This window comes from Marmota monax, unplaced genomic scaffold, assembly GCF_021218885.2.
Source record: "Marmota monax isolate L192 unplaced genomic scaffold, Marmota_monax_Labrador192_F-V1.1 WCK01_AAM20220418_F8-fsc00041, whole genome shotgun sequence".
In the NCBI taxonomy this organism is placed as follows: Eukaryota; Metazoa; Chordata; class Mammalia; order Rodentia; family Sciuridae; genus Marmota; species Marmota monax.
Window position 1 is genome coordinate 7057629 of NW_026695238.1, and position 14646 is coordinate 7072274.

The 14646-nt window shown below is 33.8% G+C and overlaps 1 protein-coding gene across 3 annotated transcripts in view; it reads left to right on the forward strand.

Annotated features, from left to right (window-relative positions):
• Window positions 1-14646, forward strand: part of Acsl3 (acyl-CoA synthetase long chain family member 3) — a 73263-nt gene that overhangs the window by 51558 nt on the left and 7059 nt on the right. For all 3 annotated transcript variants that reach the window (XM_046439875.2, XM_046439876.2, XM_046439877.2), the window contains 11 exons: window positions 1245-1422; window positions 2439-2548; window positions 3370-3508; window positions 4968-5118; window positions 6352-6475; window positions 6708-6779; window positions 8251-8390; window positions 9664-9836; window positions 11031-11105; window positions 12135-12326; window positions 13649-13763. In XM_046439875.2, coding sequence (XP_046295831.1) covers window positions 1245-1422; window positions 2439-2548; window positions 3370-3508; window positions 4968-5118; window positions 6352-6475; window positions 6708-6779; window positions 8251-8390; window positions 9664-9836; window positions 11031-11105; window positions 12135-12326; window positions 13649-13763 — 1469 coding nt within the window. The remainder of the gene's footprint in view (window positions 1-1244; window positions 1423-2438; window positions 2549-3369; window positions 3509-4967; window positions 5119-6351; window positions 6476-6707; window positions 6780-8250; window positions 8391-9663; window positions 9837-11030; window positions 11106-12134; window positions 12327-13648; window positions 13764-14646) is intronic.

Consider the following 14646-nt stretch of genomic DNA (forward strand, 5'->3'; position numbering starts at 1 on the left):
GAGTTTACATATTTTAATTATATATCTAATACCTTTTCAGAACACACATATTCTTTGAAATTTAGAAAGCTTGTCATTTAGATTCTGGACTCTTTTGAAAAGTCACTCAGTCTTATATTTCGGATTATACAATTAATAATTATAATGCAGTTTTTGCGCATTTTGGCCCAATTCTCAACTGTCTTCTCACACCTGCAGAGCTCCTTTTGAAGTCATTGGAGCTCCCTGTGCTGAGCATTTCATAGGGGTGCAAAGCAGGGTGAGAGTTTGGGACCATTAGAGTTAAGTAAGTACCATCTTAGGTACAATTACTTTATTCATCAAAATAAAAATTTTATTTATTAAAACTATCTTTAAATAGGACACTAGAGGGCAGCATTTGTCCTTTTTGTCTTCATCCCATCTTGTCTGGAAATTTCTGACTATTTTTTGCATTTTAAAAAATGAATATAGTCAGATGTTTTTGAAGGTGTTTAGATGCACATTACTAAAGCTGTGTTTGGGAGCTAGCATGCTTCTGCAGAGTGGGCTTTTTATTCAGTCTTTACTTGTGAAGGGGAATTTATGGTCTTGTCTAAAGAAAATTCCTAAAGACAAAAATATGTTAACTAGCTTTAAAGGACATTATTTCTAACTCAAACTTCATTATTACCTGCACTCATGCTATAAACACGGATGAAAGGCTGGAATCAAGACTTATTTATTCTGTATATAGCGATTCAAATTGAACAGCCATAAATATTTCTATTACTTTGGGGGAGCAGGACCAATTTCTATTTAAGGGTCATGTTGTATCATTTAGTATTGAAATAAAGATGTTCCTAAGGGAAAGAAAGTCAAATTTTGGCATTAGTAGTACTTAGTACCAGGCCGGACATTAAATTAACAGCTAAATCATTTAAGTAAAGGAAATCTGCAAGTGAATTATTAGTAGATGGCCAAGAAATTGACCTATAAAATTCCATCAAACTGGATATTTTTGAAAACAAAAAGTACTCCCCTATTTTAAAAAAAATTCTGTCACAGTTAAAGATTTAGAATAGGATTTGAGTTGTTCTAGAAGATATCACAAAATAGCTGATTTTTAAAATAGATTTTCACTTGAAACTCAATTTCTAGCTTTTTATTGGGCAAAATGTTTTATGCAGATGTAGTTATTAAATTTGAAACATTCTGACTTCTGTCTGTAAATAATATTTTGATTATATTAAAAGCTATTTGTATCTTTTTTTGATGTTTATTAGGTTATTCTGGGAAATTATAATTGGCTGTCCTATGAAGATGTCTTTGTCCGAGCCTTTAATTTTGGAAATGGCTTACAGATGTTGGGTCAGAAAGCAAAGACCAATATCGCCATCTTCTGTGAGACCAGGGCCGAGTGGATGATTGCTGCACAGGCGTGTTTTATGTATAATTTTCAGCGTAAGTAAGCTTTCTTATTTTCTGAAAGAGTGAACTTTTGTAATTTGGGAGAGGTGATTTTTTTTTTTAAAATTAAAAGGTTAACATTCTTGTATCCAATCAGTGGAGAACTCTTTGTTAGGATTTGGATATTTTGGTCTCTTGGAGAAGGAATCAGTTGTGGAGTAAATTGTACCTGTCAAATGTAGTAAGGGGACTTGAATCTTTGCAGGGGTGGGTGTATGGTGCTGGGAATTGCACCCATGTCTTACATGTGCCAACCAAATGCTCTTACATCTGAGACACATTCCCAGCCCTACTTGGACCTATTAATAGGAGACTTTCTGGGTCTAGGGAACTACATCTGTACCTAGGGCTTATTGCTCTGCTGCCCTCTCTGAGGAGCCCCCGTTGAAGTTACTGGCATCTCATTAATGCCACTTCGGTCAGTAGCAACAGTTGACCTCTAAAACATGTCCATACTGAAACTGGTGGACTTCAGGGTGCTTAATGGAATGATTGGTAATTTTAATGTTGTTGTTATTTGGACAGCAACTATGATGGGTCAATCTGTGAGATGGTCCTGGAAGCTTAGTTCAGAAATCTTTCGTCTTTCAGATGAAACAGAACAAAAAATTTTCACCAGATTTCTTGCTGTAAAATCTTCCAATTTTTCTTTAAATAAGCATTGTCTTTTTGTTTTCACAGGTTTGGATTTGCATTGTTTATTTTAAGAAGCTTTAAAAGAATTATTTTCGAAGTCATTTTATGTCTCACGTTTTTCAGTTAGGCAGAAAGTGAAAAAAAATCCATGTTATTGTAATAGCTGTAGGTGAAACAAAATAAAAATAAAAATTTGATTAATACTTCAAAATAATTTTAGGAAACATAACACCATTTCTCATGGACTTATTTATTTAATAATCTAGTGTTCAGAAAGCTCCTTTGTGACTCACATCCATTTCCAGGGATGCTGTTTGCATTTGGTAGTTCATGAGGTGTTTTGAATATCTGACTTGTGTTTCTTTTCCTTGTAGTTGTTACATTATATGCCACCCTAGGAGGTCCAGCCATTGTTCATGGATTAAATGAAACAGAGGTGACCAATATTATCACTAGTAAAGAGCTCTTACAAACAAAGTTGAAGGTGAGGATTGTAGTTAATTTACTTCAAAATTTTTACTATGATGAACCTTATTATTGATAACTTAGTTCTTTTTTGATCTTTTTAACATTTTTAATATTTTTGCAAGCTTTTAAAATATCAGATTTTATTCCTTTCCTTTGAAATAGAAAACTTAGATTTCATATATATTCAGATAGACTCGAGTTACAAATTGCTAATAGGCCTGTATCTAAATTGAAGAGGCTACAACTTTTTCTTGTATAATACTCCTTTATTTTCTAGTGTATTTTAAATAAATTTGTTATTTTGAAGGGCTATATTTAAAATCAGTAATTCACTGAGTTTAAATCACTGAGTAATGATGATTTCTAGGAGAAATCTGCCCAAAAGGGAGATTCTTAATAAAATAGGAAAAGGCTATCTTTAGTTTCTAGATAGCTTCCTCTAAAAAGAGCAACATCTGGGATATTCTTTTAAAATAAATTTACAAGAGAAATCCCCCTCCTCCTCCTACACCCTCTCCTTATAGCTCCTTCCTGCACCCTTCTCCTTTCTGGCTTTGCCTCTGCAAACTTTATCCTGTATTTACCTGCCCATTTTGTTAGGCAGTAACTTTGTTGATTAGGATTTGACCCAAGAACAGGGTACACACTGTAAATCTAGTACAATGCAGTAGTGAGTTAGACCAGTATTTATTGATCTAAAAACAGATCTTTAGCTAGTGCACGTCTCCCTCTTGCTTTTTTTGAGGCAAGAAATTAATAAGTCACTAAATATAGTAAACTTCTTTTATTGGATCCTGAACTGTTTGAATAAGGAATGTGGTAAATGTGTTTTTCCAGGATATAGTTTCTTTGATCCCACGCCTGCGGCACATCATCACTGTTGATGGGAAGCCACCGACCTGGTCCGAGTTCCCCAAGGGTGTCATCGTGCACACCATGGCTGCAGTGCAGGCTCTTGGAGCAAAGGGCAGCATGGGTATGTCACATTTCCCTCATTCCTTATGTGCAGTCTCCAATCACCATGTTCTCCAGAATTACTCCAAAGATTTGATTCTCAGGTTAGATCAAAAATCACATTTGTCTAGGCATAGTTGGGGAAGGTGGGCTCTTCTAGAAATACTTTTCATCTTGCCTTTGAAAAGAAAAGTTTAAGGAAAGCACCAACATCAACATTAATTTATTGGTATTCTGAAAATAGTACTTAATTGAAATGAATTTTAAAACTTTTTCCCTTACATCATTCATTTTTCTTGTTTCCTTTTTCTGATAGTTTTGGAGAGTTTATAGTTAATTTTATAAAGTGATGCCATGATGCCGTTTGCCCATGTGAATCACTGTTATTAACAGATGGCTAATCCTAGAACTCCTCCTTTTACTTCCTGCTCCAACTGTAACCTTCTAGAGGGGTCAGATATTTTCCTCCAATGATAAGCACAATTAGGAATGGTAAATCTAGAAGTTAGGATTGTCAAATAAGCATTAAAAAGTTAGAGAATTTACAATTGTTTTGAGATGTTGCAAAGTCTCTTGGGATATTTGGACTATTTCCTCTGAAGTTCAGAGACAAGGACCATCATCAGAGTTAGCAAATGTCATCTTAGAAAGGGCAGTGTTTTGATATGGTGGCAGATAATTATGCTGTGAGCTGAAGGAGTGAATGGCAGATGCAGAAGTAGTGACTGGAGAGACAGGTGGTCATTCTCTTGGGAACCTGTTGAAAAGAGTTTTTTTTTCCCTTGAAGTCTGTATGTTAGGAAGTTCTTGAGTGTAATCAAGTGAATTTCACCTCTGTGAAACAGAGAACATTTTTTAGCAAATATCCAGATACCCTATTCTGTTTCTTAGTTGAATTACTAGAATAGCCTTTTGTCTCCTTAATTCCTTTCTACCTTTTCTAAAGTTAGGTAGCCACACGGCAGTATAGTTCTCTTTGTCACAGTTGATGATAGCTATGTTTAAAACATGTTGATTTCTGTTTGAGAAAGAAATCCAAAGTCCTTAGCCTGGCCCTCTGAGGCCTGTGGAGTCCTGGATGTTCCTTCACCATAATTTCTGCCATTCTTCCTCTTGCTCATTCCATTCCATACATATTCCTACCTGAGAGCCTTTGTACTTGCTTATTTACCTCTACTTGGATTTCTGTCTTCCCAATTCCAGGTTTTCATGGCTCTCTTCCTCACTTTATTCAGGTATTCGCTAAAATAACGCTACAGAGAGGCTTTTTCTGACCTATCCATCTAAATAGCATCTACTGTCATTTTCTCACCTTGTCTTTATTTTCTTTATGGACCTAACCTGTCTGTCCCAATAGAATTTATGTCCTTTATATGTTGGCCACTGTATGAGTAATTGTGTTAACAAATAAATGATTATGAAAAAACTTGATGTGGCTGAATTTCTTAAAAGTATGCATTTTTTCTTTTCCTTCAATACAGAAAACAGATCTTATTGCAAACCATTGCCCTCAGATATTGCAGTAATCATGTATACCAGTGGATCCACAGGACTTCCAAAGGGAGTCATGATTTCACACAGTAACATCATTGCTGGTATAACTGGGATGGCGAAAAGGATTCCCAAACTGGGGTATGTCATAGTGAAATAGCACTGAGTAGTTCAGTATTCGTACCTGTTGTTATAATGTTTGTGTCATTTTAGTATATCATTAAAGTATTTCTTCAGTCTATTCATAGTAGGCATTTCCTTAAGTTTATTAAAACCAGTTACAAAACAGTTACTTGTATGAGGCTTGAAATGTAATTTGCAGGTTTTTTAAAGTGCATATTTTATCTGATTTTATAATTGTAAATCCCCTAGTTTAAATTATTTTAGTCAGTTGGTATGGTTTCCCTACATACGTAGTCATTTTTATATCTAAATACAATTTAGGTGAGCCTTACAAGCATAGTGATTTTTATATCTAAATACAATTTAGGTGAACAGATAATCTAACCCGGAAATATTTATTAAGTTTCTGTATTTACAGTCTCTGATTTATGTTTTTAAGACTGACTCCAGTGGCATACGGTAGGGTATAATGAAGTGGGAAGAGACTGATGGAGGAAACTGGATGGAAGTTTGAGGGACTGTAAAGGAAACATCCTAGATGATATCAGTATTGTAATGAGTGATCTGGTGCCGTGGATGGATATTTTTGATGCCATTATGTATAGAAATCACACACATACACATGGAGTTACTGTGGGATTGAACTTGGGGATGGAGAGAAATTTTTCTTTTTTATATATATTTATATATACTTCAGGAAAAAATTAAGAGCAACAGTTTTCTTTATAATTTTTGCCTCAGTTGCCCTTCAGATTTTAGTTGTGGGGGCAGTTCTTGAAAAATATACACATAGGTATGTACATATTTTCTTACATGTTAAGATATTATTATTCTTAATTATATCTAGCTCCCAGAATAGGCATGTTTTCTGTAAAATTCCTGGAAGACACTTGTGAAATCTATTTGAGTTCTTTGGGTTGGCAAACCACTAAAGACCATCTCCTCCTCGGATTTCTTCTGTTCTTCTGTCTCCTCTTTCTATGTCTTAGTACTTTGTGTCTGTAGCACTCAGTGTGTGCCTTCAAGTAGGACTGGAAACAGCCACTGCCCAGGGTACCCACCATCTCAGTTTTAGGTTGGGCTGTAGTGCTTTTTTCTTAATATTCTATGTCTGTTTGTCTGTCTCAGTGTTTCTTTTTCTTCCTCTAACAACAGGGAGCCCAAACTGATACTTTATGGCCCTTCCATGTGCCTTCTGTGGCAGGGAGAATGCACCTGAACTTTGCTTTTTATATCTCTCTTTTCTTTTAGAGAGGAAGATGTATACATTGGATATTTGCCCCTGGCCCATGTTTTAGAATTAAGTGCTGAGCTTGTTTGTCTTTCTCACGGCTGCCGCATTGGCTACTCTTCACCACAGACTTTAGCAGATCAGGTAAATCTGTCTATAACTTGAAATACTTATCTAGAATAATTAATTTTTAGCAATTTTTTCCTGTCAGTATGACACTATATTAGAAGAATGACAATCATTTAAAAATAAGCTCTTTTTAATTGCTCTTTAGAATATAAGTACATTAAAAGGATAAATTTACAATAGGCTTTTTTAATCTAAGAATTCCATTGAGTTTTTAAAATAAGGATCACTTTTTCTTTCTGTTTCATAGTCTTCAAAAATAAAAAAAGGAAGCAAAGGGGATACATCCATGTTGAAACCAACACTGATGGCAGCTGTCCCGGTAAGAATTGATGATTATTTAATATTGAGTACTAAAGAACTATCAGCAACCCCACTTGACAAGGCAGCTTATGTAGGATTTATTCCATATCGAATATCAATATTGCCTTAAGTGTTATGATAGATTTACTTACTCTTGCTTTATCTTTTTATTTACTAAATACTCAATTTAGTTTCAGCTTCTACCTGATAGTCAGTTAATTTACTTAAATAGCTTCTTTAAAAAAAAAAAAAAAAAAAACTTTATTTTTTATTTATTTTTATGTGGTGCTAAGGATTGAACCCAGGGCTTTGAACGTGCTAGGCAAGCGCTCTACTCCCAGCCCCTTAAATAGCTTCTTGTTAAAATCATTTTTCTGATACCTATTTGCTGATTAGTACAAACCTTAAGTAAAGTGCAGTAGGAGATAGGAGGAAGGAACAAGGCCACTTTTTTTTTTCTTTTTAAATATTTTTATTGGAGATAGACACGGTACCTTTATTGTTATTTATTTTTATGTGGTACTGAGGATCAAACCAGTGCCTCACACGTCAGGCAAGTGCTCTACCACTGAGGTAGGCCACATTTACCTACACATATTCCCTCCTGAGTCCTCAGAAAGTCTGACCAAGTTACCAAAAAGAGTGACAGAGAAGCTATTCCAACTTTGAATTACCTGAGAAGTACCATGAATCCAATTATAATATGAGAGTGGAATGGGTCTGGGAATAAGATAATAGATAAGGGACAGCAACGATTTTCTGTCTGTTCCTCATGTGGGCTTCATGTAGTTTTCTCATTTTGCTTTGAAGTGTTGGGTACTTGAATGCTCAGAACAATATTATTACATAGTTCTTCCAAAATCAAATGAAAATGGTTAGTAGTTTTGGAATTTGTGTGAGTATAATTACAATTTCCTAAGTAGTAACCTACTTTAAATTCTTAGTTCACTTAGAAGTTAATGTAACTTAAAATTGTAAAGGAAAAATTATTTTTTTATTAAAGCAAATTGCATTTCAGACAAGGGAAATTTCATGGGTGCAGCATTAAAAAGAAAACCAAAAACCAAAGAACAAAACAAAAAATGCTATCTATGATCCTTTTGTGAATGAAATAGGTGGTACGTCTATATATTTATGTGATAATTTTAGGAGATTTTAAAAAATATTTCAAATAGTTGTTCATTTATTTTATAAATTTAGTTTTTAGTTAAGAATAAGTAAGATAAACAAGCAAAGCAATATAAACAATTACTAATGGTATATTCCTGCCTTAAAGCATTTGTTTTTCTTATTCATTTGTGTATCTATTTCTGCTATTAAATACTATCTGCAGAAATCTCACTTTTAAGCTAACTGTGACTCTATTTAAAATTCTTGTCTTGATAGAATACATCTTTGAAAATGTCTTAATATTGATAGAAATAGCAATTGGTGGTTATGTAAATACATGAGGCAGCTGATATGATATCATTATTAACTCATACATGTAGGAAATCATGGATCGGATCTACAAAAATGTCATGAATAAAGTAAATGAAATGAGTAGTTTTCAACGAAATCTGTTTATTCTGGCCTATAATTACAAAATGGAACAGATTTCCAAAGGGCATAGTACTCCACTATGTGACAGGTAAGTAAAGACCCATCTACTCTCTATCCCTCTCACCCACTTTCTATCTTCCCTTCCTATTCCCTTTGGTAAGTGAAGGGTTGTTAATATGATAATTGTGAGAAATAAATTTATTTTTAAAAGTCAAGGGACTATTTAAAAATTTACCTGCATAAGAATTTGAAATTTTTCACTTATAATTTTGTTATATTTAATATTATGCTTAAATTTTATCACATTTTTGTTTTAAAATTTAATTCAATATGAATATAAAGTGATAACTAAATATAATTAATATTTCATGTTTAAAGTTTTAAATGACAGGTTTTACCCCTGCCTATATTCAGTAGATTTATGATTTTCTTATCAAATAGTTTAGAAATTAGAATATGAAGCTATTACATTCAAATTATTTTTTATGGGAATATAAATACAGTTTTAAGATGCTTCACATTATTTAAAATTTTATGTTTTTTCCCTGCCTTACTTTAATTACCTATTTTTAGTGAGATAAAATAATTGCTATGGGAAGTCTGTTCATCTATCTTTTCTTTTTCAAATGAATTGTCACTTGGTCTTAATCTTTTTCAAAGTGTCTGCCATCCCCACCCCATGCATTTCTGGGGATGGAACCTAGGGTGCTGCTCATGCAAGGCAAACACCCTACTCTGAGCTACATCCCTGTCTCCCTCTTCTCCATTTTTTGACTGAGGTGTAGTAAACCATCTCTAACGTGCATTTTCAGAAACATATCAAAAAATGTTTGCATTTTTTATTCATACCAAATACTTTGCCAGATTTTAAATAAGCAATAACTACTTTAAAACTTCAATTATCCTGAACTTTTTTAAAAAAATTAGATTGCTGTATCATAGAATTATAAAATTCTAATTAAGTTAAAGCAAAAAATTAGTTTGCCTTTAATAAATTTTATAAAGATGTGAGATTGTTTAGTATTAATATATAGTAAACAATGATAGATATTTTCACACATACGTATAAAATGATATAAGTTGCTCTGGCCATAAGGGATTTCCATTACTTTATAAAATTAAATCTGGCAATTTTGAGTTCAAATGTTACTTGAAAATTTCTTAAAAGGAAGCCATACTTTTTTACCTGGTTGATGATATACTAAAAATAAGATTTAATAGTGAGTCATGATATCTTCTGAATTTGGATAGGTAACTTAATTTTAAAATCTCATATAACAAAATTGAGAGGTTAATCTAAATATTTGAAAAAATTCCATTCAGCTTTAAAATCCTTTGATTCTCCGATTAATTTTTTTTAGATTTGTTTTCCGCAAAGTTCGAGGCTTGCTAGGTGGAAATATTCGCCTTTTATTGTGTGGCGGTGCTCCGCTTTCTCCAACCACACAGCGATTCATGAATATCTGTTTTTGCTGTCCTGTTGGTCAGGGATATGGACTCACTGAATCAACTGGGGCTGGAACAATTACAGAAGGTCAGTGTTGTCCATGAAATGTCCTCTGAGTGCCATTGGAGGCTGGGGCACAGCTTTAGGCCTTTTTTTATTTTTTATAATATATGAAAGAAGAAAGAAAGTAAGGTTTTTGTGTAGCAGAATGATGGTAAATTCCAGATACTGTGATTATTACTATTGGTTTATTAGGATGTATTATGTGGATCAGTAGTCAATAATTCATTTAGAAGAATTTTTAATATTAAACTATGGGATGTATAATATTAAAAAATGATCAACATTCTGGAAAAGAAGCTTTAGTAACAAATGTTGCTTGTATTGTATACATTAGTTTTCTTACAGCAGTTATTAAATTTCTTCTTTCTAGAAGAAATTTAATTTAAATTTTAATTTTAATTTCTTGTAGAAGAAATTTAATTTTCTGTTAAATTTCTTCTTTTTTCCTAGTTGTTTGGGTAAGTGTAGTAAGACTCAGATTCCAGAAATGTTTATGGGAGTCTTCCTAAGTATGTAGAGAAATTATATTCAGGTCTAGATAATATAATGCCAGAGTTTATCATGGTGTCATGGTTGAGGAGGGGCTCTTCTACTACCTCTTCAGTGGTTCCTGGCGAATCTCATTTCAGAGAATTCTACTCCTAGAAGAAACTACTGTGCATTTTCTAGATAGTGATAGAGGCTAAACCTCTTAACTGAGCAGTTTTTCCCCCTCTTTATCACGAGAGCTTCTATTACACCTTTCTTATGTCTGGTCTACTTTGCATTGATTTTTTTATATTTCTGTGTCTTTGTTGTGTTCTCTATATTTTACATATTTTTGTAACTTACAAATATCATTTGTACGAAATAAACAGTCCTAAATACATTCATATGGTTTCTTCTGTGGATCCTTAATTTCTGATTTTAAGATTTAAGCTTAATGTGTTATTAATTAGTATCAGTATATGTTATAAATAACAGTCTTTGATTTCTGATATTTGATGATTTTCATGGAGAAAATTTGTTGTAGTAATTCATAATAGTGTCTAGTAATTTGGGGTTTGCAAAACACTCTGTGGGTCAAATAGTACCCCTGTGTTGGCCTCACAGCTGGCAGTTTGCAGCTTTGCTGTTCAGGATGCTTTAGGGCTGTCTAAGCTTTTCATTTTTCGTAATGTAGAAAAATCAACTCATTAACTACTGTTCTGAAATAACTTTTTCCCCTTTGCATCTTAGTGTGGGACTACAATACTGGCAGAGTGGGAGCACCATTAGTTTGCTGTGAAATCAAATTAAAGAACTGGGAAGAAGGTAATAACCCATTTTAACCAGAGCATTAATTTTTATATGATTAAATTGTGAAATTAGAAGCATACTTCATTTTCTTATTTTAGAATATAAAATTACCTACAGGTACTCTTTTTTGTTATTTATAATAGTTACATTTATCCAGAAATGTCAGATACATTTATTTTGCTTGTTTCTATAGAATTATAAATGTTTTAATTTTGCTTATTATCACATAAATACAAGTAAGATTATGGCAGAAACTTGAAATGTACTAAATGCATAATGTTAATAAATTAGGAGTGATCATAACATTATTTTATAGAAGCAGAATCATAAAATTAATCCTTTGAGGAGTTTTACGTGTTTTTTTTTTTTTTCTTTTTCCTGAGGACTTCAACTTAGAATTTGTCAGAAGGAAATTTTCTTATAATCCACATAAGTTTGTTTGTTGCTTTTGCTCTTGAAAATACAAATCACTTTTTAAAAATTTGTTTGATCATATTAAAGTGTAAAAATTGCCTATGATTTATTGGGATGTACCTTTCTTATATTCAAAGTAAAGATAAATCAGTTCTAAGGCTCCAATTATTTTTAGCAGAATTAATGATAATGTTCAATAAAATTAAGCTTTGAGTCAGTCTGAAGTTTCTGTAAGAATAAATCTTCTACATCTATAGTAATTTAGTTTTATACATGGATTTGTTCTATTATTTAATTCATGACAGTACTTTTATTGCTTTATTAGCATGACATTTAAGACTACAGAAACATTTACCTGTGTAGTATTTGTAATTTATGTAGTAGATTAATTACATTCTTTTCCCCCTTGTAATAGACCTTAAAAGCATAAATGCTTAGGGTTAAGCAACTGAAATATTGCCCTTGGTTTTTATATTGATACACCTCATTCAATCTCTATGTTTGCCTTGTTTACTTTAGAAAACTCTGGATTAAAATAAGATATTCCTATTAGGAAACTGATAGTGTTAAATGTTCATGTGATACATATAGGATAAAAATGGTGAATTAACTCTTAAATTATTCTGTTAGGTGGATACTTTAATACTGATAAACCACACCCCAGGGGCGAAATTCTTATTGGTGGCCAAAATGTGACAATGGGTTACTACAAAAATGAAGCAAAAACAAAAGCTGATTTCTTTGAAGATGAAAATGGGCAGAGGTGGCTCTGTACTGGAGATATTGGAGAGTTTGACCCTGATGGTTGTTTGAAGATTGTTGGTGAGCCATCAGATTTTTTTTTGAAAGTGAATGTTCACTTGGGCTTATGCTAGAGGGCTGTGTTTAGAGAAGCTGCCGTCAGTGCAGGGGTATATCTTTGTGTAATGTTGGTGTGGTCTGCTATGCCATCTCTGGAATATAAAAACATTTTTAGTAGGAACTGAGGATTTATGAGGTTTTACTTTGAGGTCTCAAAAGCTGCAGCATTGGTGTTTTTAGTTACTCTTAGGTGACTTTACCATTCTGTCCTGCTTCTGTAGGGAATGCTCCTTTTTGTGACTTACTTGACATCTATAGATTATTGGTCAGGGGTTTCCTGTCTGAACCTAGTCTTACCTTGCCCAGTTAAATGAAGGAAATCCTGACAGCTCCAGTGCTATGGCCCATATGGTGTGAAAAATACCTTCCTCGGGTTTTCTTAGGACTTTTTGTGTTCATGACTATGCTGGTCATGCTAACTAGAAGCCTTGAAGGAGGTGAGACTCTCCCTTTAACCAGCTCTCCATACCTGTTTCATAGCCCAGAGTTAGCTTATGAGATGTGCTTCAGAAGTACACTCCTCCTTTCACTGTCCTTCTTGCTATGTTCATAGGTCAGGCTGTTCTGCCACTCTGTTCCTCTCTGTTGTTTGCTTGTGTCCCCACCCTTCTTCATGCTTCTCACTGATACTCTATGGTTACTAACCATAGACCTTGCCCGATCACTTTCTTGCTTAAAATCATTCAGTGGCTGCTCCAAGTTCAGTTCAGGGTGCCTCTGCCAAATGACCATTGTTCACCTCCTACCTCTTTCTTTTCCTGTCTTCTCCCCTATCCTGCAATAATACAAGCTGACCAGGTTCTGGCCTTTGGCAGTGCTGTTCCACTTGGCTACTTCTCACTCTTCCCTTCAGACTCAGCTCAGACTCCACTTACAGAAATAACTCTGAATCTACAGGTTGGAGAGACTTGACACTTAGCACTACCTATTGTATTGGCATACTATGTTTCTGTGTTATGCCTTTCTTCAGACAGAATGAGAGCTTACTGATGGCATTTCATTTCTTTTTCCTGGTATTGATGAATACCAGGAACATACCTATTCAGCAGAATACACCTGAAGCCCTCATGATGGGGTTCCTTAAATAGAAGTTAATTATTTTTCTTTAAAAGAATATTTACTTCTATAAAAGTTGGAGCCCAATTTTATTATGTTTTTAATTTTAGTATAGCTGGTAATGTTTAATTTAGCAAAGTTAAATAATTTGATAGCATATTATTCAGGGAGTGGAAGGTATTTACATGTATTAATATTCTCATTGTTTTTCCCTCCCTTTTGCACAGATCGTAAAAAGGATCTTGTAAAACTGCAGGCAGGAGAATATGTTTCTCTTGGGAAAGTGGAGGCAGCTTTGAAGAATCTCCCACTGATAGATAACATTTGTGCATATGCAAACAGGTAAGAAAGTAGACTTTGTACTATTTATACTGAAAACACTGGGTGTGCCATAAGCATTTTCAGCCTGTATGGGCTTCTTTGTAAAATTATTCTAAAAACTCTTTCCCCTCCTCTGTGATTTCTGGGAACAGTCTCCTTCTTACAGCTGTAGCTGATCCTATGTGGTAGAGCATAAAATAAAATAAAACCTTTCTTATGGGTGCTTAGATATTGTTAATTATCTGTCTCTTTGCCTAGGGAAGTTTCACAGAACCAGCCTGAGGAAAGAGGAGTAAAGAAATGTCAGCAAGTGGTCCTCTGGCTAGTACTTAGTGCCCTGCTTTCAGCTCGAGCTTGCTTAGGCCCTGGCTTGTCAGTGGAGCCAGGAATGACCCACCTACAGCTGTGCATCATGGTCCAGATGATAGCAGAGAGCTGGAAAGGGGATTTAAAGTTAAAATCTCAGATCTACATTCTTGGGAAGTGTGTTAGAATTTCAGATTAGAACTCTTGATTGCATTTTTCATAACAGTATTGCACAGCATAATTATTCTCCGGTGATATAATGATCAGATATTTTGTGGGTATAACTGTTGACATAATTGGAAAAAGAAAATCGGGTATCAGATAAACCAATTTAGAAATGGACTTTGGTGTTATAGCCCAAGTTAGGGATGAATTTCAGGTTGAATACCCCTTATTTGAAATGTTTGGGACAGGAAGTGTTTTGTTTTCACAGTGTTTGCAAAGGATATTTGCAAAGACTTGACTGACTGAGCAAGCTGTACTTTGATTTATAAATGCTTCTGCCATTTAATTAGCCAGTTAGTATTTTCTTTAGTGAAACTACAGATCTGGATTTTACTTATAAATATCATAAAATTTTACCTTTAATTATCACAAC